This window comes from Esox lucius, chromosome 16 (genome assembly GCF_011004845.1).
Source record: "Esox lucius isolate fEsoLuc1 chromosome 16, fEsoLuc1.pri, whole genome shotgun sequence".
Lineage (NCBI taxonomy): Eukaryota > Metazoa > Chordata > Actinopteri > Esociformes > Esocidae > Esox > Esox lucius.
This window is the reverse complement of record NC_047584.1, coordinates 16,514,029-16,537,239: the sequence shown is the minus strand read 5'-3', so window position 1 is coordinate 16,537,239 and position 23,211 is coordinate 16,514,029. Positions and strand designations below refer to the sequence as shown.

Sequence of the window (23,211 nt, the reverse complement as noted above, 5' to 3'; positions counted from 1 at the left end):
TCAAACCTTTGCAAGATTTCATTCGTTTTTTTGATATTTTGATACCCAGGTATTTCATTTGCTAGTAAAGTAGCCAGCACTTTCACATGCATGGTTTAATAGAAGGTGGTGCACAGGCCTAGCCTCACATGTTAGTTTGGCCTGAGACTTAGCTAAGTAGAACCTCAACTCATTCTCATCCTATTGAACCTCAAGTTTAGGAATCACTAATTCTAGTGGGATTTGCTAGAAACAACACTGAGTCATCAGCAGCTGAAACTTTGAAAATGTTACCTGTACTTATGTTTGTCCTGTATTACCACAGTCCCACAGGTGAGTCATGCCATGAATAGATTTTTAAATAGATTTGTAAGACACTTATACTTGATTGGTGAAATATAGTGAGTCCTCGCTGATTGAGCAGTGGGCCCGGTTTTATCCAGACCACTGGACTATTCCAGTTGATACATTTAGTAAAATATTTCTTTACTGAAAACAACCACAAATGTTGTTCTTTCTTTGCCCAACTAAGCATGTCTATGTATGGTGACCCGTGCAATTTGATTAGTTAAACATGTCTATAGATTGTGTGATTTGATAAAACAATGAGTGTTTTGGTGATAGGACATTGACATACTACAAAAGCTAAATTGCTGGTTGTAATTTATTTAAGTGTTTTATTAAATGTATTAATTACAGTACCCACCTGAAGGGCCATAGTTGCACAGTTTTAAGAAATCTGTGCCAATTTATTGAGAAAAAAGATCTCAGTATCTAAAAGTATATACGTTTTCAGAAGCTTTGCCATGACACACCAAATTGAGCTTGAATGCATCCTATGTCCTTTGATCATCCTTGAGAGGTCTCTAGAACTTGATTTGAGTACACCTGTGGCACATTCGATTGACGGGACATGATTTAGGAAGGCACACATCTGTCTATATAATGTCTCACACTTCACAGTGCATATAATTTGCAAAAACCAAGCTATGAAGTCAAAGAAAACTCTTTATACCTCCAAGACAAAAATTGTGTTGAGGCACAGATCTAGGGATGGTTTACATTTTTTTTAAAGCATTGAGAGATCCCAGGAGCACAGTGGAATGGCAGAAGTTTGAAACTACCAAGAATATTGCTAGAACCGGCCATCCAACAGAACTTAGTAAAAATACAACACTGAAGTGGCTTTGGAACAAGTCTATGAATGTATTTGAGTGTACCAGCCAAAGGCCAATTGAACATTTGTGAGAAGACCTGAAGATCACAGTTCACAGAGACTATCAATCCAAACTGACAGAACTTGAGAGGATCTGTAATGAAGAATGAGAGAAACGGCCCAAATCCTGATCTGCAAAGCAGGTAGAGGCATACCCAACAAGATTAACCATTGTGATCACTGCCAAAGGCCCTTCTACAAATTATTGAATACTACCTCAGTTTTTACTTTCAATAAATGTGCTTATCATTTCTAAAACTTATGAAATGATAAGGACATTTGTAGAGAAAATGACAAAATGTAGAGAAAATTACAGGATTATAAAAATGTAGCCTATAACACAACAAAATGTAGAGAAAACTATGGGATCTGAATACTTTACCAAAAGTATAGAACAAGTAAGTATTTACTTTTAAACAGCAATTATTAGTGAGTGATTGTTGTTGCTAGAAAATCCTGCTAACATTTATAGTCCCTGAACTCCAGATCAAGCAAGAACCAGTTTAGGTACTTGGCTACCTGAGACAGAAAAGACCCAGACTGTTGACTCAAGGTCAGATGGTATAGCCTGGATTCTGTTGCCTTTGAAATTGACCTGTCCACTACATACCATATCTATTTAAATAATATGAAATAGTATTTTCAATGAAATTAGGTATACAGGCTGTATGTGTGTGTGTGTATATATATGTGTATCTATATTCCATTATTGCTTGACATTTAGGCCAATTTCTTACCTTTAAAGTAAATAAATCATGCCTATGCTGAAACATGTTTCTAGAATACTAAACTAGTTAGTAAAATAATATCCTTGAAAGCCCCTAGACTACAAGTAAAACATTTTGACACCTGAGTGCCAGTACCCGGTTGAAATCTCTTTTTAAGTCGCGTTTTGAAACCTGTGTTGTAAATGAGGTGGTATTTATACCACTCACTATAACACATCCTAATAGAGCCGCACTATATCTGTAGCTATATAGGCAACCTTACCTATGAAGTCCACTTCACTGTCCTACTATCTGAAATTACACTACGCTTTTTTTTTTCAAGCGCGCCCACGAATACGCGTTCACGTTTGGCAGCTCCACGTCGACATTCTTCCAGCTGCAGACTGAACTGCACAGAGCTGAAATAAGAGGTAAAAACGATATGAAGGCACTTCGAACACTGTTTGGAGCCTCCAGAGGGACGACCACCGCGAAATAAGAATCGGGGAAACTCCTGTTTGATTTGATAGTTAGCCCTGCAACAATTGCAGATAGGCCACTGTTTTTGGCGTTTTATGATCTGTTTGCCCTCGTGCTGGATTGCAGCTGGCCCCCTTTAACAGTGCTCACTTTCTACCAGGTACAGTATATTCAGTTGTACTTTTAGTTTCTTATCATTGTTTTGTGTTATTTACAGGTATGCAGCTATGGTATTTCAAATCGGTTTATCGAATTCCAACATACTTTAATTCACTGTTTTATTTTGCACTTTGTAACTTCAAGACAATTAGCAAATATCCATAATGTATTGAATACAATTTATATGCTAACTAATTGCTAACTCATGTCGACATTGTGGAATGTTTTGCGTTTTATAGGTAGACCATTGATCATGTATTATTGTCATTGTTAAGATCAGTCTGTGGCTTGTGAAAAACTCAACAAGTCGCTAAACAGTTGCATAATGAATGTGGGTGTATTACCCCTGAGGTGAAATGTTCAGCATAAAGAAATTCATGATTCCAAATTTGGAACCTTAAGACACGTCATCTATTCCACATCTGGAGTGTACTAATTGTTAACTTTTACAACCTTGAATATAGTCAAGGTTGAACTGCGAAGTAAATACTTATGTAAGAAAAGCCCATACTGTATATGATTGTGTGATTTAATCATTATGTGGTGGCAGATGGAGAATCAATCTAAGTTTCCAACAGCAGGCTGGTCATTCAATTTTTTCTGTCTTGTCTTTAATTTGCCCAGAGTTAATAGCCTACTCTACCAAGTTTCATGTAATGCAAACATTTTCAAGAGCTCAGCGTTGCTTGTTTTAGTTTTATCTCATTTCATAGTGAAGTTAACTTTGGTTACATTTTAATACTGTGTGGAGAGCCATCTCCACCCCATAATTAAATATTTTCCACACTAGTGTTAAATAAAAGTGTTCACCAAGCAAGTACATGAATAGAAAATATTTCACTGTCTTGTTATATGTTGCAGGTGAAGATTTGGCGAAAAGGGTTGGCACAAAGGAATAGCCTACTATGTGGCACCGTGGCTTTCCAAGTAAAGTTCTGTGATACACTTCGACTCTTAATTGTTTGCAGTCAGTGCATTACAGAACTTTGTTTTGGGAGTTAATGCTCTGGCCTGAGGGACACAAACCTACCATCTGGAGAATAGGGATAATTTATTCCACAACATGCCACTTATAGAGTACAATATGCAGACACCTTGTCAAATGTTTTCTCCATGAATAAAGTTTTGACAATGCCTTGCCTCGTGAGTTTTAACCTACGTGTGAAAGAATTTCTCTGCTTCTTTACTTTGGTGTGTATTAGATGTTGGTATTAGAGTGAAATAATTGTCTGAACTTTGTTGGAAAAGTGCCAGAAAGCTGTGGTTGACTGTTCTATAATTTCTTATAAGACAACATATACATTTAGAAGCCATATGGAAACTCCAGAATTCACTCATGCTTCACTTTCACTTGGCAACGTGATTCATGGAGGTTAGAGAGAAAGTTGTTACTGATCTGGGTTATATGTCGTAAAACATTGGATGTATTCCTGTAAGAAATTGCCTAATTGTATCACATCAACTAACATTAATCAATATCCCAGGTAGTACTTATACCAAAATGTTGTGCTTTTTCTATTGACTATTGGCATTGTTTCATGTGAATGGTGCATAAATGTATGTCCTGTCAAATTGCTCATATATGGCAAGAATGAATTAAACAATTTCAGAGACATGAGGCAAATCGGATGGACAAGCTAACTCAGGGCTCAACAGTAACTTTTTTTTTTTACAAGGAGCATGTGTACACAAATAAATGTGGAATAGGATCTAAGGATTAAATGTTCTTCTCTGTGCTCTAGACTGTCAAAGCATTAGAATATGATAATAGTTCTATCAAATTAAAGATGCAGCCTGGGACTTTAGCAATTAAGAAAATCCTTTTTTTACCTCCCATTTCAGGTTGGATGTGAAATGTGTTGTTCATATGTGCATTATCTGTAATTAAGATTACTATCATACCTCAGTTAGCCATTTAATTTGAAGTTTGAAAGCAAGTGTTGATGTCTTGGGCCAAATATTGGGCGCGTACATGACGCAGCACACAATTTTCGGGGACCCTTTTTGACTCAACAATGCCACTTTTACAAAGGGTGGCTGAAAATCACTGACTGTGTCTTAAATTCAAACAGATACAGTAACCAAAATAAATGAATTCTAAAGAGCACTAGTAAGGCTTAAGGCACTAAGCGCTAGACCAATTTAAAGAATTAATTTCTGGCATTAAATGTCTGTTATTTTAAACTATAAGGTTCCTTTTATCAGTGTTTTTAAGTTTTCTATTCATGGTCTTTTGAGATCTGCAGGCTTCTGTAATAAACAAGCGTAGGCTACCTGTCTATGGATAAAAATTTTCAGAGAAAAGGACAATCAAAAGCAGTGTTCATGTATATTAAAATTGCCACCTGTTAAATGTCATTCTCTTGACTTAATCCCTGAACTGATGATTTCAGAACTTTGGGAATACATTTACCACGAATTAAAGGGACACTTCATATTTCCAGCATGCTGTAGGGCAAATTAAACTAACAATTAAAATCAACTCGATTGTGTCAAACATTTTATTATTTTAACCGGTACTATCTACATACATACCACGAGTGGTGAAAAGGTGCAACAACAAAAAGCTAATAAAATAAATAAGCAAGTTATATTAATATCAGAGACAGTCTATAATGAAACATTTTTCAACAATAAAATATAAATATGTGGATTGGATGCACCACCAAGATTAACATGGCACGTATCAATTGCAAAGCATGATGGGATTCTGTTACAATATACCTCATATCCTACTATCACTATGCACTGCTGACCTCTGACAGCAGGCTTTCCATGCACAAACACGGAAGCAGCATGGCGTCAAACAGCAACAGTTCCGAGAGGCAACGAATTGCCCAGCAAAGATTGCGAGTAATTGCCGGTCATTTACAGAAGCATGAGGACGGTGAATCGGGAATAATCGCCGCAGAATGCAAAGCTGATGCTCTTTGCTCAAATGAAGGGAAAAAAGGGACGGTGCCGAAAAAGAGGTAGGATTGGCAGTGGTAATGCATTACTAGCAGTGGTGGAGCAGAAATGCTACCTATAGCAGTACGTATGAAATAGCTATCATGTTTTTATTGAAATTAAGACGTAACATTAGTGTTTTGATTGTTTATTTAGTTTTTACAAACGATAACATCGCTTGTATATTCATATTCAGACACTGATTCTTTCATTTAGCTAAGCAAGCAGGCTAGCTAGCCACCTCTGACAAAGTGTTCATTCATCGAAGTGGGTGCCGCGCCACTGTTTTCTGTTACTTATAAATCTTTTTCATTGTAGTTACTTGAAATGTTAAAAGGTATTTTTGTTCTCACACTCTCAGTTCAAATGAATGTTGAGGTCAGTAAAAGCTACAGAAGCTGTACCATTTTGTTATTTTTAATGAGTGTTACTGTATGTTGCTCACCCGAGCCACTCCTAGTTTAAAGTGGGCAGCTGAAGTTCATATACACTACAAGAACAGCTAGTCAATAGTATATCGTCAGTATACCTAGCCCATTTCATTTCCACTTTATATGTAGCTTGTAATGTTTTGATAATGACAGTATTCAAAACAACTGGAGAAATCTCAGCTTAATCAGACAAACAATAACAGTATTACCAAGCTACACTGTTGAATAAAATAATGGTGTTTCTGCTGATTCTATATGCTTAAATATCTAGTAATATAATCATATTTTTTTGTTTTATTTTGTTGAGGTTTAAGTGACACCTCATCACAGTCATAGTAATGTTTGATAGAAATGAGAATAGGGTAAAGTTCAGCAGGTAAAACTTTCTGCCTAAAACTTGGATTTGATTGGCCAAGACCTGTGGTGGTCTGACTCTCAATTCCTTATGAGGCTGTTGGACTTTCACTGTCATGCTTTAGTGACATCTAGTGTCAGATATGTTTAAAGCAACAGTCACCTTGGAGCACATTTCAAGTCCTTCTCAATATTTACATTTCAAACAGATTGTATTGTCAGAACCCACACCTACTGTGTAGAATAGGGGCCATGTCCAGGTCAACTAACATGGCCAATATGATGAAATGATTCTACCAAAATCCTTAAGGTTTTTGTTGTTTTTTTTTCTACATTATGGGTGGCTTATCATTGTGCATTTGGGAAGTGTTTTCTATTATTTCAGGTGTTTGTGAAGCAGCAAAGGGTTCTGATGTTTATTTAAGCTCAACCATACCTGTAGGTCAGTTAGGCTACCATATTTTTTTATTCTGGAATGATGAGTTTGACTTCGGAACCAGATTTACAGGTTTGGTATGGTCTAAGTCTTTATTGACCCATGCAATGTTTGTGCAGGCTACTACTATAGGAGATAACACTAGCCTAAGCCTGATTCCCCAGTTGAAATTCTGCCCTTGTCTTCACCAAATTAGAAGGTATCTTGTGGGAGTTGCCTTTATTTGAACTGCGCTCGTCACTGGAGTGTAGAAATGTTGTACACTTCATAGCTTGGCTACTGGAATGTCAGCTGGGCGTTACTTTACCACTGCTACGTAACTAAATGAAACATTCTAATTATTATATTTTTTTTACATTGAGTACACTGCAAATTTAAATAAGGCATCCTGTGGTATTTGAACTGCACCAATTCTACCACACCATTACGTTATTTAGCGGGAAAGTGATTTTACCACACAACGTTTTTTGGAATGTCTATATTATTCGGACTATTTGTCTATTTGCAAACAATAAAATCAGCTTATATTGTGGCATAGTCTTTCTGATGTTGTTTGACTTGATCCAGGTCTTGTTTGTGTTCTCTGTCGTTGTACTTTGTGACAGTAATGAAGTTAGAGGGGGAATGGTGAGGTTGAAGCACGGCATGAATGGTAGGATCTGGGACTGAAACCCAGTCTCCCATGAGTCACATTAAATGCACATAGAGACTTTGGCACGTTACCGCTAGACTACAGGCTCTGCCAAAGATCTGTTCTGATAAAGTAACCGAGTCTAGAGCATATGTGATTGAATGACTGGGCTTATGGCTCACAATGTAAAATGCCGTACCAATTCATTGACGATCGGTGTATACAATGGGACAGCAAAGTATATTTTACATGTTGTTTTAGTTAGAGATTTGTCAAGGTTTTTTTTTTTCCCCCCACCTTTCTAAATGTGGAATTTAAAATTTATGAATTTGAGCTATGTTTGTCTGTTATGGAGTTTTGGTCATGCTGCACCCAAATATTGGTTTACTTTTAAATGGATTTAATGAACACCTACTTCCAACCAGGTGAGGTTTGAATTAGGGTCTGACTGCTGTCCCTCGGTTTGCTGCCATAGTGGGCTGCAGGAAGAGGTGAATTACAGTCATCTGATAAGATTTTGGACACCTTCAATTTTGGACACCATTGTTTTTTTTACAATGTATTAGTATATGTTCTATTCCATGGTAACAATTATTCTTGGACTTAAAAATGTATTTTAAAACATAACCTTTTACCTTTTTGGTAAAAGGTTATGTTTAAACCATACATTTTTTACTTCCCTCATTGTACCAACTTCCTAGCAGATTTCAAGAGAGTTCTCTGGAGATGGTTTTGAGTTGCCACATGCTAGTATTTCCATAGTCTGGGTCTGGAGCTGGGCTAACGTCTGTCACTACCCAACCGGAACTGTCAATTAAATAATCTCAAGCTGTCTCCTGCCTATCTGCTATCTCAATAAGTACATAATTGTTAATTTGTGATTTAACGCAATATTTAGTAGAAATAAAGTGCATCTTGCTACCCTACCATAAACAAACGGAATAAAAACAAAACGCAGTGTTTATCGTTTTCAGTGACGTAATAGTAACATTCTGTGCCTGAAGCGATTTCCAGCTGTACAGCAGCTTCTAATGCACGAGTTGTTGTTTGTCCGAAAGGTTATCTGGTGCCGGCCTCAACAAGGTACTGAAGCAGCATTGTAGCTATATCCGAAAAGGGTATGAGAGGCTCAGTAATGACCGACCACACTCCAATTCACGTTTTTGTATTATTTAGGTAAAGAAAAGTAGCTTGTTATAATGAGTAAGTTATGTTTGAGGGAATTGGCATATACCTACATTTTAGAAATATCTGTATATTCTTCTGAATTCCAACTAAATATATTCTTCTGTTGTAGCGACTTGCCTGTGGTTGTATGGTCCATTACACTAGCTGTGGGGGGATGGTGGGGGCGTTCTGGTAAATCTTTGGGGGAGAGGGTGGGTACGGTTTATTTTCTGTTTGAAATATTGTATTAGGTATACTTCTTTCATGTACATATTAAATGTCCCTTGTTCTTCATTTGCTGCCCCCCCCCTTGTCATCTCCTGTTTTTTTTATTTTTAATGTCTTTTCTTTCTTATTACTGTTTGCTTTATTGTGTTTATAACGGAAATGCAATAATTAGACTGTCATTTCTGAAAATGTTCTCTAACGTTAGTAGGTTCAGTAATTCCCTAGCCAAGGATTCATCAATACAAACAACCACTTTAGGGTTAGGATATTAAATGGGTGTCCAGACTTTGAGGTCACTGAAGATCCAATGGTTCATTTTAAGACTGTTAATCCTAATGTCCTGGCAACATTTCCAATCTGGCCCTCATCCCAACACTACTCCCTAATCATTCCCAGCTTCCAATTGGCTGATTCATCCCCTATCCTCTCCCTGTACACAGCAGGTTAGAACTGTAAATGAGAATGTAAAATTAGTCAACTTACCTTGTAAAATAACAATTTGCATATGCAAACTACAAAATTATTCTCAGGACAAATATTGGCATTATCTTGCAATTCCTGTCAGTAAGTGTTATAATCAGGAATGTTCCAGAATGTTGTCACAACCACCTGGTGACATTAGCATAGTGGTGGTTTCACAAGGTGGAATGTGTCATGTTCTAGATCTGTACTGATCAGGCAGTGAGGCAGACAGCAGAAAAGACAGTTTCAACATTTCTTTAATGTGTGGTGTAATAAGGCAATAACTGTAACTCTTCATCATGTGTGCGTTTGTATGTGTTGTAACTGTCTTAATGTTTATGTTTGTGGGGGGTTTCTACTAAGTGCTGGGTTTAGTAAGGCAGCAATGCAGCCTAGTGGTCAATGTCTTTGGGACAGTTCACAGAAGGTTGCTGGTTCTAATTCCTTATCTGAGAAGGTGAAACCTCTGTCATTCTATCTCAAAGTTTAACCCTAATAAGGTAATTGCTGTATATACTAATGTGTTTTTAGCATATTTGCCTGTTCAATAATGGTGAAATAAATTAATACAGTTGTGCTCAAAAGTTTGCATACCTTTGGAGAATTGTTAATATATGTACCATTTGTAAAGAGAACATGAGTGGGCAGGCAAAATCATTTATTTATTACAGGATTCACATTCAACTGGAGGTCATAACAGAATGGCAATATACAGGATAAAAGTAGAAGAAACGCACACCTTAGTTGACGAGGTGCTGGCTAAAGGGTACGGAATGGAAACAAAATGAATGAAAAAGCAGCACACGCTAAACTCAAATGCATATCATTTTTTAATAAGACCAACGTTTCGACAGACACCCTGATGAAGACGGCGGCTTTTTCATTCATTTTGTTTCCATAACCGAATGGCAACATCATAAACCAAAACATGGCAACAAGGAAAATAATGAATTGACGCCTGTTCAAAAGTCTGCATACCCTTCGTTCTTAATACTGTGTATTGCCCCATTTAGAATCCATGACAGTGTGCAGTCTTGTAATAGTTGTCTATGAGGCCCTGAATTCTTGCAAGTGGTATAGCTGCCAATTCGTCTTGGCAAAATACCTCCAGGTTATGCAAAGTCTTTGGTTGTCTTGCGTGAACTGCACGTTTGACATCTCCCCAGAGTGGCTCGATGATATTAAGGCCGGGAGACTGTGATGGCCACTCCAGAACCTTCACCTTTTTTGCGGTAACCACTGGGGGGTCAAATTGGTCTTGTGCTTAGGGTCATTGTCGTGCTGAAAAGTCCAATATTTTGCCATTTCTGCCAGGGTATGCAAACTTATGAGCACAACTGTATATAAAAAAAATAATAATTGTAAAAGAGACATAGGACTCTGTTGACATTTAAAAGAAAAATGACATGTTGATTGTTACCATCTTTATATATATATAGTACTTTGCTTGCACTTTTCCGATGCTATACTGGCATTTACATAATTAAAATCAAACTATACAGAAACTTAAAATGGACATGAGGCAGGTGTCCATCTTCACTCATAGTTGACATTGTTGGCATCTGGCTGTGGACAAGGGATTCACCGGGCCTCCAGACTTCTTATGGGCCACCTGGAATACATTACGGAGCGGTTTCAATGCAAATCTGAAATCTCCTGATACATCAAGCAATAAAGCTCCTGGTTTATTGAGGATAATTAGTCACATGTGACACTAACATGTGCCAGTTTATCTGTTGGAACCAACTACAATGTAGCGTTCTTTCACGTGGCAGTAATTTACCATTTTTAATTGGCTGATCTGCATTATGAGCTTTTGAAGCTGTTCGGAAGGATGGCCCATAAAGTTTTGTATTTTAAATCATTTTCTAAGGTTTTGTTTTTCCAAACTTGCTTTACGCGGGCATAGCAGGGCGTATTGTGCTGCAGCCAGCGGTCTGGGACACTGTCTCTGGTGCACACCACACCATAAGTGTGGGTAGGATTCCAACCTATGGAAGAAGTAGTTTGGCAGCAAGTTGGATTTGATCCTACTCCGCACCACCCATGCCTTTTCTCCTCTCATTCACCATTTTCCTTATATGCAGTATCTCACAATAGTGAGTACACCCCTCACATTTGTAAATATTTGATTATCTGTTCATGTGACAACACTGAAGAAATGACACCTTGCTACAATATAAAGTAGTGAGTGTACAGCTTGTATAACAGTGTACATTTGCTGTCCCCTCAAAATAACACAACAAAATTACACCGTACACCCCTAAGTGAAAATGTCCAAATTGGGCCCAAAGTGTCAATATTTTGTGTGTCCACCATCATTTTCCAGCACTGCCTTAACCCTCTTGGGCAAGGAGTTCACCAGAGCTTCAGAGGTTGCTACTGGAGTCCTCTTCCACTCCTCCATGACAACATCACGGAGCTGGTGGATGTTAGAGACCTTGTGCTCCTCCACCTTCCATTTGAGGATGCCCCACATGTGCTCAATAGGGTTTAGGTCTGGAGACATGCTTGGCCAGTCCATCATCTTTACCCTCAGCTTAATTCGCAAAGCAGTGGTCGTCTTGGAGGTGTTTTTGGGGCGTTATCATGTTGGAATACTGCCCAGTGGCCCAGTCTCCAAAGGGAAGGGATCATGCTCTGCTTCAGTATGTCACAGTACATGTTGGCATTCATGGTTCCCTCAATGAACTGTAGCTCCCGAGTGCCGGCAGGACTCATGCAGCCCCAGACCATGACACTCCCACCACCATGCTTGACTGTAGGCAAGACACACTTGTCTTTGTACTTCTCACTTGGTTACTGCCACACACGCTTGACACCATCTGAACCAAACAAGTTTATCTTGGTCTCATCAGACCACCGGCGATGGTTCCAGTAATCCATGTCCTTAGCCTGCTTGTCTTCAGTAAACTGTTTGGGGGCTTTTATGTGCATCATCTTTTGAAGAGGCTTCCTTCTGGGATGACAGCCATGAGGACCAATTTGATGCAGTGTGCGGCGTATGGTCTGAGTACTGACTGACTGACCCCCCACCCCTTCAACCTCTGCAGCAATGCTGGCAGCACTTATACGTCTATTTCCTAAAGACAGCCTCTGGATATGATGCTGAGCACGTGCACTCAACTTCGTTGGTCGACCATGGCGAGGCCTGTTTTGAATGGAACCTGTCCTGTTAAACTGCTGTATGGTCTTGCCCATCGTCCTGCAGCTCAGTTTCAGGGTCTTGTCAATCTTTTTACAGCCTAGGCCATCTTTAAATAGAGCAACAACTCGTTTTCTTTTCTCCAGATCCTCAGAGTTCTTTGCCCTGAGGTGCCATGATGAACTTCCGGTGACCAGTATGAGAGCGATAACACCATATTTAACACACCTGCCCCCCATTCACACCTGAGACCTTGTAACACTAACGAGTCACATGACATGGGAAAATGGCTAATTGGGCCCAGTTTGGACATTTTCACTTAGGGGTGTACTCACTTTTGTTGCCAGCGGTTTAGACATTAATGGCTGTGTCTGTGTTGTGTTATTTTGAGGGGACAGTAAATTTACTGTTATACAAGCTGTACACTTACTACTTTACATTGTAGCTAAGTGTCATTTCTTCAGTGTTGTCACATGAAAAGATATAATCAAATATTTACAAAAATGTGAGGGGTGTACTCACTTTTGTGAGATTGTGTGTGTGTGTGTGTGTGTGTGTGTGTGTGTGTGTGTGTGTGTGTGTGTGTGTGTGTGTGTGTGTGTGTGTGTGTGTGTGTGTGTGTGTGTGTGTGTGTGTGTGTGTGTGTGTGTGTGTGTGTGTGTGTGTGTGTGTGTGTGTGTGTGTGTGTGTGTGTGTGTGTGTGTGTGTGTGTGTGTGTGTGTGTGTGTGTGTATGTATGTATATATCTCTATATATCTCTATATATCTCTATATATCTCTATATATCTCATGAAATGCATGAAAGCAAAGATTGTCAGTTGTTACTATCTCTAAGGAGACCTCATTCACACCTATTTATTTTTCAATACCATATTGCTCGTTCTTGATGAAGAATCTTGGCCAGCTCATTCATCTGCTTAAAAGATCTTCAAATACAGAAAATACGGCAAAGAAATGGTTTACAAATAACTATGTAAAAGTATACAGTGTATTTGGAAAATACACTGTATACCACATTTTATGTTACAGCATTAAATAGATTTTTAAGAAATGTTTGCTAATTTTATTTAAAAAAGATCTACATAAAACATTACATATGTATTCACACCCCTTAGTACTGTGTTGAAGCTCCTTTGGCAGCTATTGTAGCCTTGTGACTTCATGGGAATGTTTGGCACACCTGTATTTGGGGTGTTTCCCCCTTCCCTGCTGGTCTTCCAAGCTTTGTCAGGTTGGATGGGGAACGTCGCTGCACAGTCATTAATTGTTTTTTTCTCCAGAGATGTTTAATCAGGTTCGAGTCCGGGCTCTTTGTGGTTCCAAACTTCTTCCATTTCACAATGGTGGAGCCCACTGGGTTCCTGGGAACAGTAATGCTGTAGCAATATTGTAATAACATTCCCCAGATCTATGCCTTGGCATAATTCTCTCTCTGAGTTTCCTGGAGAGTGTCCTGGTCTTCACAACCTGACATTTTATAAACAGGTTGTGTGCCTTTCTGAATGATATCTAATGAATTAAATTTTTAAAGTATGATCAGGTAGCATCTGAATTCAATTGGTAGTGTCATGGCAAAGGGTGTGAATTAAATTGAAGTGTATGAGATTTTCGTTTATTTTATTTATTTTTTAAGGAATTGGCGGGTTTCAGAGAACTTCTTGCCTTTATGATTTGTTGTATGAAGATTGATGGCAAAGAAAATATTTTTTATCAATTATGAGAAAATGTGAAGGGGTCTGAATACTTTCCAAAGGCACTTGTATATTTCGAGCTTCTTTAAACAAGTTAGTCAGCTGTACCCTCTTTTATTTATGTCTTTTGAAATGACTTGACTTGGGTTTACCTTTTTAAACACGACTTTGAATTAGCCTAAAGGTTTAGTCATCGGGGTTGTCAGATACTTTATTTATATCAATACCTTAAATATTCAAGCTCTCAAAGTTAGCCAAGGAACGGAGTTCAGACAGTTGCACTTTCCTTTTAAATGCACAATCAATTCATTAATATCCGAGCAGCTGTATTGGGCTGCTTGTTGATGTGTGGACTTGTCATGGTCTGCTGTGGTGCCAGGCTGTGACAGGAGATCAGGCTGGCTGGGTGACTTTGTCTCTTGCTGAACGCTGACTGGCTGTTTGGCAGGCGTTCTTAATGGTTTTCCTCCACCGCGTTAGCATCCCAGCACGTGGGACAATGTGAGTTGTTGGTCCCCTCTAAGAGAATTGGCCTGTGCTTTAATCATGCTGATTATTTCTCTTTAAAATAATGTGGTAGTTCAACCCTGACATGGAAGCACGTGACTAAACTGTCAGTGGTGACGCATTCTCTTGATATTGTAAAATTCTGCCTGACATCTGAGTTCAGTGCTCAAACTGGTTTATTGTGCTCTCTGGCCTGATTTATTTAACTAAGCCTAAAGTGTTTTTCTAATTCTTTCACAAGACCCATTTATGGGATTAATTACGCTCCCCAAGGAGTGTCATTGTGAAGCTTTGAATATCTGGTCTGGGTTGATCCCCCGGTTGGTTAAAGGTGATTGTATTTGTTGTGAACGTGGGCTTGCTCCTGGTTGTACCAGTAGTCTCCAGGTAAATGTGGTGTAGGTTAAACTTATCAATCCAAAGGACGTGTGGCATATATGGTGTCTTGGTTAGGTTTTAGCAGGCTCAGCTCCAGCCAGTCAAAAAAAAAAAACTAGGCTAAATCAAACTCCTCTTTCTCACTGAAAAACACACAAAGTAATTGCAATTTCAGTGAACTTACTGAATTCACTGACCCCAAACATGGGGAATTATTTAAAATGTTTGAGTTTAAGATTCTTTCTTTATGTTTCTGAACAATGGCTCATGCTGCCTTGTAACATGAATAATCAGTTAGTGTGGCATTTGGGAGCCCTCCCTCACATTTCCCCTTCACCTCACAAGCGTCACTCCCCAGAGCAGTGCTCTTCAGGTTTATAGAACTCCCTCATGCCACTGCCCATGGGCCGTTTTAGGAGGATCAGGTTTTCCTCCCTCACTTACTGTACCAACAGGTTTTTTTTTAGGTTTGTGTGTGTAGTGGGGGGCTGGATGGAATGGTCACTTCTAGTCTTCACCGACCCAGACCCGATCTACATATGACTGCTGTCTCTCACATGGCAAATATGTTAATAGCCAATAAAATAAAATTAGGGAAGTACATTTCCTAAATGCGATATATCATGTTGCATAGGCCATAAATAAAACTGGGGTGGTACACCAACACTTCATTAGGTGGAAGATGATAGCCTTCTAATTGTGCTGCCTTGAATTGTATTACTGCGGTGTCCTTAATGTGTTTGTTTTCTTTGGGGGAGGGGGGGGTTGTTATAATGCTGTTATAAGGCTGTTATAATGCCACTCCAGATGGCATTATAACAGCAGCTTTCAGTGCCTTCCACAGCCAAATGAAACAGAGTGCAACTGTTCATTGTTTCCCCAGGCAGGAGATCATGAAGTGGAATGGCTGGGGGTACAGTGACTCCAAATTCCTCTTCAACAAGAAGGGCCAAGCAGAATTCACAGGCAAGAGGTATGGTATCTTGGCTCTGCATTCTCAACACTTGACTCTCATAAGGAGACTGGCTTCTTTTTCTCTGGGTGTCTGATGATCCGTGGGCCACTTCCTGGAGCGGTGCCTAAAACCTCCCCCTCCTGTCTCGCTTCATTTAGAGTGGGCTGCTAGTGCCATCTAGTGACTGGTGTCTGGTCTTCACATATGTTGCCTTGATTTAGTTCCAGTCCCAGACATGAGGTCGACGAGGGGTATGTTGCAAACTCCCTAAATTGCCTTTCATGTGTTCTTCTTCCCAATCGCAGTAGAATGGCTAACGGGTGCTTTTGCTTGGCTTACTTTTCTTGTGGGATAACGTTTGGAGATAACATTGGAGTGCCAATGTAAGAAGTGATTAGTTTGAATCACAGTGGTTGTAAAGAAGACTAGTCTATTATCACTGCCTCTCACTCTGTCCAGTGACTGAGCATGAATTCAATCCACAGTGACAGCAGAATGGATGGCTCTTTTCTTTGGCGTGCCTTCATCTTCTGTTTTACAACTTTATCTTTGTCTGGCACGGTAGAGCCCGAGGCAGAGATGGGCCCCATAGTTTGTAATCGTGATGTATGGTTTAAGAACACAGCCTTGGCCATCAGACTTAAAGCAGATGGGTCTGGTAGACTGTATACTGTATTTAGCTCTGTTTAGGGGAATAGGTCTTAGCACTTTAATTAGCTTTGTTTTGGCAACGAGGGTGGTCTTAGTGTTGTATGTAGCAACTTAATACAGGGTATTCGTTCTGAAACCAGCTGTTTAAGTAAAACGGGATCTTTGCAGCCAGTGGTTGTTGTTTTGTACTCCGGAGTCTTGTCTACATTTTCCAACTCCTTACCTACTCTTCTGAATTATTTCTGGGCTACTGCATGTGTATGGCTGCTATAATGGGAGGAAGATTTCTCCTGTCGTCCGTGACAGTGGCCTTTTCATTAAGTGCAGTGTTTAATGTTCTGCCGGACCAAGGCTTCGTGCCCCTAGTGGCTGAGCTGTGGCAGAGGGTCGGTTCTACGACGCCTGGCACCAGCTGGCGACCACGACATTCCGGATCAATGACCTCATTCATCCCGAACCGCCACACTCTGGCCCTATCCCAGTAACATGCAGACACGTCGTCCTTCCCATTTGTCTTCCGGTCGAACCCCTCCGGTCGCCTGGGTCTGGGGGCGACATGCTTGCGGCGTCAGAGCTAAACTGTGGACCACCGCTTCTTTCCAGGTACCGGCTCAGTGGCATGATCCTGCCCAGTTTGCAGGACTGGTTCGAGAACACCTTTGGAGCCAGTGTGAAGCAGCATAAAAGCCCGGCCACGGTAGGAGTGCGTTTGTTGTCCATCCTCATCTCCTCCTGACAGCGTACGTTCCAATGAAAGCAGCAGTCTGTTATATGGCCCCGCCTCCTGTCTGTGTTCCAGCCTTCCCTGAACGCAGGCGCTTTGCCGCCGGCCAACCTGAACGAGGCGTTCCTCCAGGACCTGACGGCCACGGGCATCCCCTTCTCACACGAGGCAGACGACCGAGTGTTCCGCGCCCACGGTGAGGCATGCTGGGATGCCTGGCCCTCCACCAGGCTGGCAGCAGTCCTGAGAGGTTTCAGACTGACGTTATATAGATGTAGCCCTTGTCACTCCGTACAACACACAGGAGTGAATTGGTGCAAACGGTCAACCAATTCAGTTGTCACTTTCGTTTTGCACGAATTGTACTGCTACAAAGTCCCCATAACCGCGTTGAAATATGTTGTCTTTTCCAGGTCACTGCCTACATGAAATCTTTGCTCTGAGAGAAGGACGAGGGTTCCAGAGAGTTCCTGACATGGTCACGTGGCCAAGTGAGTTCTGCTTCTTCACAACCTCCCACCCACTCCTTGCCTCGTTCAATCATGGTTTAATCTGTGCAGAAGTATGCAGATATTAATATGTATGAGCAGAGGTTGAATCGGGAGCGCCGGGGGAGGTGGTTTGACACCCAGTACACCCTGGCTGGGCCCAGTAAGACACGGGTATGAATTACGGCACAGAGATGGTTTGGCTGCCGTTATGGCCGGCACTATTTTATCATGCAAATGAGTGTTGACTGATGGTTGGGACTTGATTAGCAGGCTCCCAAGTGGGCAGCAAATCACAGAGCTCCTGTAGCAGTGCTGAAACTGGAACATTCCCTGAATGTTAACTCTTCCAAACTTGCATAAAATTGCACTCCCCTGCCTGTAGCTTTGGTGATGCTAAAACCTGAATTCCAGTCTAGTTACTTCAGTATGTTTGTTTAAGAGGAGGGTTGTTAGCCTTGTGAGCTGCAATCCCACTCCAAAGCCCTCTGCTTAATTGGACGTCGGAGTGTTTTGGAACGGAGGCGTTTCTCATTGGCCGACGCGGGAGAGCTTGAGCCCAGTCAAGCAGATCCGCAGAGGTGGGTATTGCTGCCTCGTCTTCCCTCTGTCACTCAGACGGTTGCTCAGTGAGTGTGGACCTGGGAGCACCTAGTCCGTATTGGTCCCACGTCCCACCTCACAGATCCGGGCTTCATGCTCTTTGGCCTCATCTCAGGAATGTCCCTGGCCAAATCGGAGCCATCTTTCCCTGGAAGCCCCCTGCCTATCCCTGGCTCTTTCTGGCTCTCCGCTCTGATGGCCTTCTGAGAGTGTCTTTTTCCCCCAGAGACTGATGGTTTATGCGCTATTCCTTATTCCCTTCGCCCCCCAAGTGCCCCTGTTATCCCTGTAACACTCATTTACGGCTGGCTGTTATGTCATGGCTGAAAATGTCTGCCCAACATTATGGGATTCTTTGGCTCTGCAGATTGTCACAACGACGTGGTGAAAATTGTGGAGCTGGCATGCAAGCACAATGTCTGTGTGATACCTTATGGAGGTGAGTGTTTCACAGCCGTAACCCAGGTGCTGTAGATAATATATATATTTTACTTTTAAACAAATGTTTGACCAGAATTGTTATTATATATGCCACATCTTGATCATGTGACGAGTAAAAAAAAAAAGCGCTTGTTAAAGGCCAGTGGTCAGGGAGAATTGCAGGTCCTTGGCCTAACCAATCTCCTTCCCTTCCCAGGAGGGACCAGTGTGACCGGAGCTCTAGAGTGCCCCCCGGAGGAGATGCGCTGCATCGTCTCCCTGGATACTTCGCAGATGGTGGGCAGTGAACAGACCCGAAAGCCACATGCATGCGAACCATACTGCAGCCACGCTGAGAGCCACACGCTACAGAGCTACACACACTGTATAAACACTACAGGGACCTGCTACCCTCAGCTCTCTTCTCAACAGAACGTTATTGTTTTATAGGGCCGAACATGTACACAGCCAAACATTTCAACTGTATGTTAATGACACAGCATTTCTGTTACAGAATAACATCTCATAGTGACATCTGCTGGTTATATAGTTCTAGTGTGGACAATAGAAACCCAGCGATTTGGGTGTTTCTTTGTCTTTTTGCTGGGAATGTCAAATTATCTTGCCACAGCAAAGGTAGTGGCCAGCATAAATAATCCCGTAGCATAAATATTCTCGGAGAACCTCCTCGGCGAACAATAGAACCTAATCGGGAAAGATGTTTAGTAGCAGTACAGTATCACCGTTCTGTAGAACCGCCCTGTCGCAGAGTGATATACTGACGGGCAGGACAGCGCGGGTCCAACAGACAAAGAGGAGGCCATATAAAGACCAGTGACCAGTGCTCTGTGTCGAGGGTCACGGGGCATAGCGGGCTGACAGGCGGCACATGAAAGCCTGTGTACGACAGCGTCCGACACTTTATTACCACTGGAGAATGATTGATGGCTGCTGCGAGGGGAGCTCAAGCTGGGTCCAGGGAGGACTGGAGGGGGGGGGGGGGGGGTTGCCGGGGTTTAACGTTAAAAGGAAGTTAACCTTTTGGAATCCGCCTGACACTGTGTCCTCCCCGGTCACGCGTGTGCTCCCCCCCCGTCCCAACCCCCGTCCCAACCCCGGTCACATCTTCAGTGAACAACATGAGCTCGGCTGTTGTTATCTCTGTCATAGGTGACCACAACATCAACCAAGGCATCTGGCTTTTATTCTGGCTCGAATTCTTAAAAACCTTGTTTTTGTTAGTGAACAGCTAATGAAGTGTTATACCCTAATTGTATGTACCAATCGAACTTCAGGAAGAATAGCAAAATAACAGAAGCTGTGAAGTTTTCAAACGATGTATCTAATAGCACTGTCTCACTTTTTATTGTTTGATTTCAATACAGTTGGTCATGCTATACTGAAGCAGAGATTGTCAGGGGTGGGTCTTTCTGAGCATGCTGTTGCATTGTTTGCTAACTATCTGTCTGATAGAACTCAGTGTACTCAATTTTATGTGCTCGCATCTGGTGAATTATCTGTTTTCAATTGTGTGCCCCAGGGCTCAGTACTTGGTCCCCATTTATTCTCTATTTATATAAATAATCTAGAAAATGTGCAAAAAAAAATTCAGTAATAAAAGCCTTATTACTGAAATAAAATCTAAACTTCAGGATCATTTTCTTGAATTTTAAAAGAGATCATCAATTGAAATTCCAAGATATTTATACAATTTACGGCCTCAAGTTATGGCCTCAGTTCTTTTGAAGACAAAATGAGGATCGTATCAGCAAATTTTATCCCTATACTGGATCATGGAGATATTTAATATATGAATGCTTCAGCTCAGTGTTTGAAATCACTTGACACCCTGGGGTTTATTTGAAACCGTAACGCCCTTCCACACCATTGCACTTTATGCTGGGTTTGGCTGGTCTTGTCTACTCACCCTTTGGCTTAATCAATGCTATACCTATCTTTACAAAACCGTTATGGGTTTGCTACCATCTTATTTGTGCATTTGTATTCCGCAGAAATGTGGTGGCAACTCTATGTTCACAGGACTTTATTCTGATAACTGCCCCAAATGCCCAAACTGAATTTGGAAAAAAGCTGTTATGTAATCTACCCCCATCGGCTTGGAACATCTTACAAAATTAGAGGAATTTGTCCCCCTTGGTGTTTTAAATCAATGACTAAGGACTTTGAGGCTGAATCTTTGACCTGTCAGTGTTTTTTATTTGCTGTTTTTATGATTTCAGTTTTTTTAAGAGTACTTCTATTGGTTTTATGTTTGTAATTCTGAATTAATGACTTTCTTCTGCCCATCTTGGCCAGGACACTCGTGAAAAAGAGATTTCTAATCTCAATGTGCCTTTCCTGGTTAAAGGTTAAAAACAAAAACAAACTTTCTGTCGTTATACAATGCTGCCGACTGACCTTTTTTGGCTGTACAAGACTGCAACTGGAATGTATTTGAGGGCCATAATTCAATGGGTGACGGCAGTTTTAGAATACAGCGAGAACAGCCATGGGGATACGCTGTCAACACGATTGCATTAAAATCCTCTAACCTGTATCAGATGTAGGGAAGTACAGAGCCTGTTTTTCATTTAGGCTGGACTCAACACATTGTACTGGATTTTATTTTGTGTTTGGCCTAGTGTTTGCCGTAAAATGTTATGACCTAATGAGTTTTCTTTTGTTTTCTTTGCAGAACCGCATATTATGGATTGATGAGAAGAATTTAGTAGCTCGCATTGAAGCGGGCATCATCGGTCAGGATTTGGAGAGATTAGTAAGTCGCCTTCATAAGCACTCAAAGGACTAAACCGTTTCATACCGACCGATCTCTCATGGAAAGGCCCGTGTCGTCCAGGAGTACCGGTATAAGCTTTCATCTGTAGGACATCCCACCTGTACCCAGCCGTACCTCTCCCCCCTGGGGTTAGCGGGTTACTGGGTGCAGAGATCCCATGCTAGTCAGGTGTGAACGGGAAACGGGGGGGGGTCAGCTGCCCTCCACAGCGGACCAGTGAAGGGTAGAGAGGGAGAGGCTCAGGCAGTGGAGCAGATGGCACCATCAAGCTAATTCGGAGAAACTGAGAAGGAGCCAGCGCTTGATGTGGAGGAATGCGTGCTCTGCATCCCAAACAGGCCCCACCTTTGCATGAAGAGAGGGGCTGTTCTGAGGGAACAGATGGCTCAGCATTAAAAGCTGCCTGTCGGGGAGAGACGTGCCATAAAACCCACATGGCCGGACTCTCATCACCTGGAAGATGGTAGCCATTGAAGCGGGCCGGGCTTGGCCCTGCCGGCCACTGGGACCCAGAAGTGAGACCAGGGGCCAGCCTCGACCGTGTCCAAAAAACACCCATCTTTTAACTCGCTGTTTTTTTTCTTTTCTTGCTCCACTAATTTTCCATGGCCGTTTGTTTTATTCAGTTGTAAAACTGTACGATGTCATAAAGCCAAGAACTTTTACATAAAAAGCCCCTAATGAGCCAGTGATTGAATCCAGCAATGGAATAGGAATTTCTTTCGTGCTGCTCGTGTCGCTATCTTACTCTTGTGGTTTTGTTGGTTTTCACAACTGTTTGGTTTCATCGTGTTATTTTCTATTAAATTGCGACGCAACCTGGAAATATGCGCACTATAGCAGTCCTGATCTGACTTGAGTTTTTGTGTTAACCGCTGCGTTTTAAATGTACCACGTGATCCTCCCAATACTGATGAGGGTGTCGATTTCCCACCCCCCCCCCAGCTCAACGAAGGGGGCTACTGTACCGGCCATGAGCCCGACTCCATGGAGTTCAGTTCCCTGGGCGGCTGGGTGGCCACCAGAGCCTCGGGCATGAAGAAGAACGTCTACGGCAACATCGAGGACCTGGTGAGTCTCCCTTCAGAGTCTGACTCTGATCTCCCTGGACTAAACTGTCCGAGCCTTGTGAAACGAGTGTACCGCTGCTAATTACCGTCTTGCACAGGAAGTCGCAGGAGTGGTCTTCCAAGCACATTTGCGTCATGCTAATATATGGGAACCGTTTTGTTTGCCTTCCCTGTGTAGAAGGCCTGTGCTTGTTTCAGTCGGTGGGTTGACTAAATGGAGGCTGGGATCTGAGCTAGCTGCTGTTCTAACACCTAGCCAGAATATACAACGGTCTGTTCTGTAATAAAATCAAGCTAAGTGAGGTGCCGTGTTTTTTCTGTGCCCAGGTGGTCCACATAAAGGTGGTGACTCCTCGAGGGGTGATGGAGAAGAGCTGCCAGGGGCCACGCATGTCTACGGGTCCAGACGTCCACCACTTCATCCTGGGCTCAGAAGGTAATCGGTGCCGTCATTCCTCAGAGTGGAACATTTTAGCCTGCGTTTCTCGAACTCCAAGCAGGGTGGGAGGAGACGTCAGCCATGTGGCCAATGGTGTTGGCCCCACCCCTTCTGTTCCCCCCATCCTCGTGGGAGCTCTGTGAT

The 23,211-nt window shown here is 41.7% G+C and overlaps 1 protein-coding gene across 1 annotated transcript in view; it reads left to right on the top strand.

Annotated features, from left to right (window-relative positions):
* The first annotated feature begins 5,271 nt into the window (after positions 1 to 5,271).
* Positions 5,272 to 23,211, top strand: part of agps (alkylglycerone phosphate synthase) — a 37,643-nt gene continuing 19,703 nt past the window's right edge. Inside the window, exons 1-10 of the mRNA XM_013137906.4 lie at positions 5,272 to 5,513; positions 15,804 to 15,893; positions 17,130 to 17,223; positions 17,326 to 17,446; positions 17,664 to 17,741; positions 18,709 to 18,780; positions 18,979 to 19,058; positions 21,457 to 21,537; positions 22,504 to 22,629; positions 22,956 to 23,064. Of these exons, the coding sequence (XP_012993360.4) occupies positions 5,317 to 5,513; positions 15,804 to 15,893; positions 17,130 to 17,223; positions 17,326 to 17,446; positions 17,664 to 17,741; positions 18,709 to 18,780; positions 18,979 to 19,058; positions 21,457 to 21,537; positions 22,504 to 22,629; positions 22,956 to 23,064 (1,048 nt within the window). The 5' untranslated portion in view covers positions 5,272 to 5,316. The remainder of the gene's footprint in view (positions 5,514 to 15,803; positions 15,894 to 17,129; positions 17,224 to 17,325; positions 17,447 to 17,663; positions 17,742 to 18,708; positions 18,781 to 18,978; positions 19,059 to 21,456; positions 21,538 to 22,503; positions 22,630 to 22,955; positions 23,065 to 23,211) is intronic.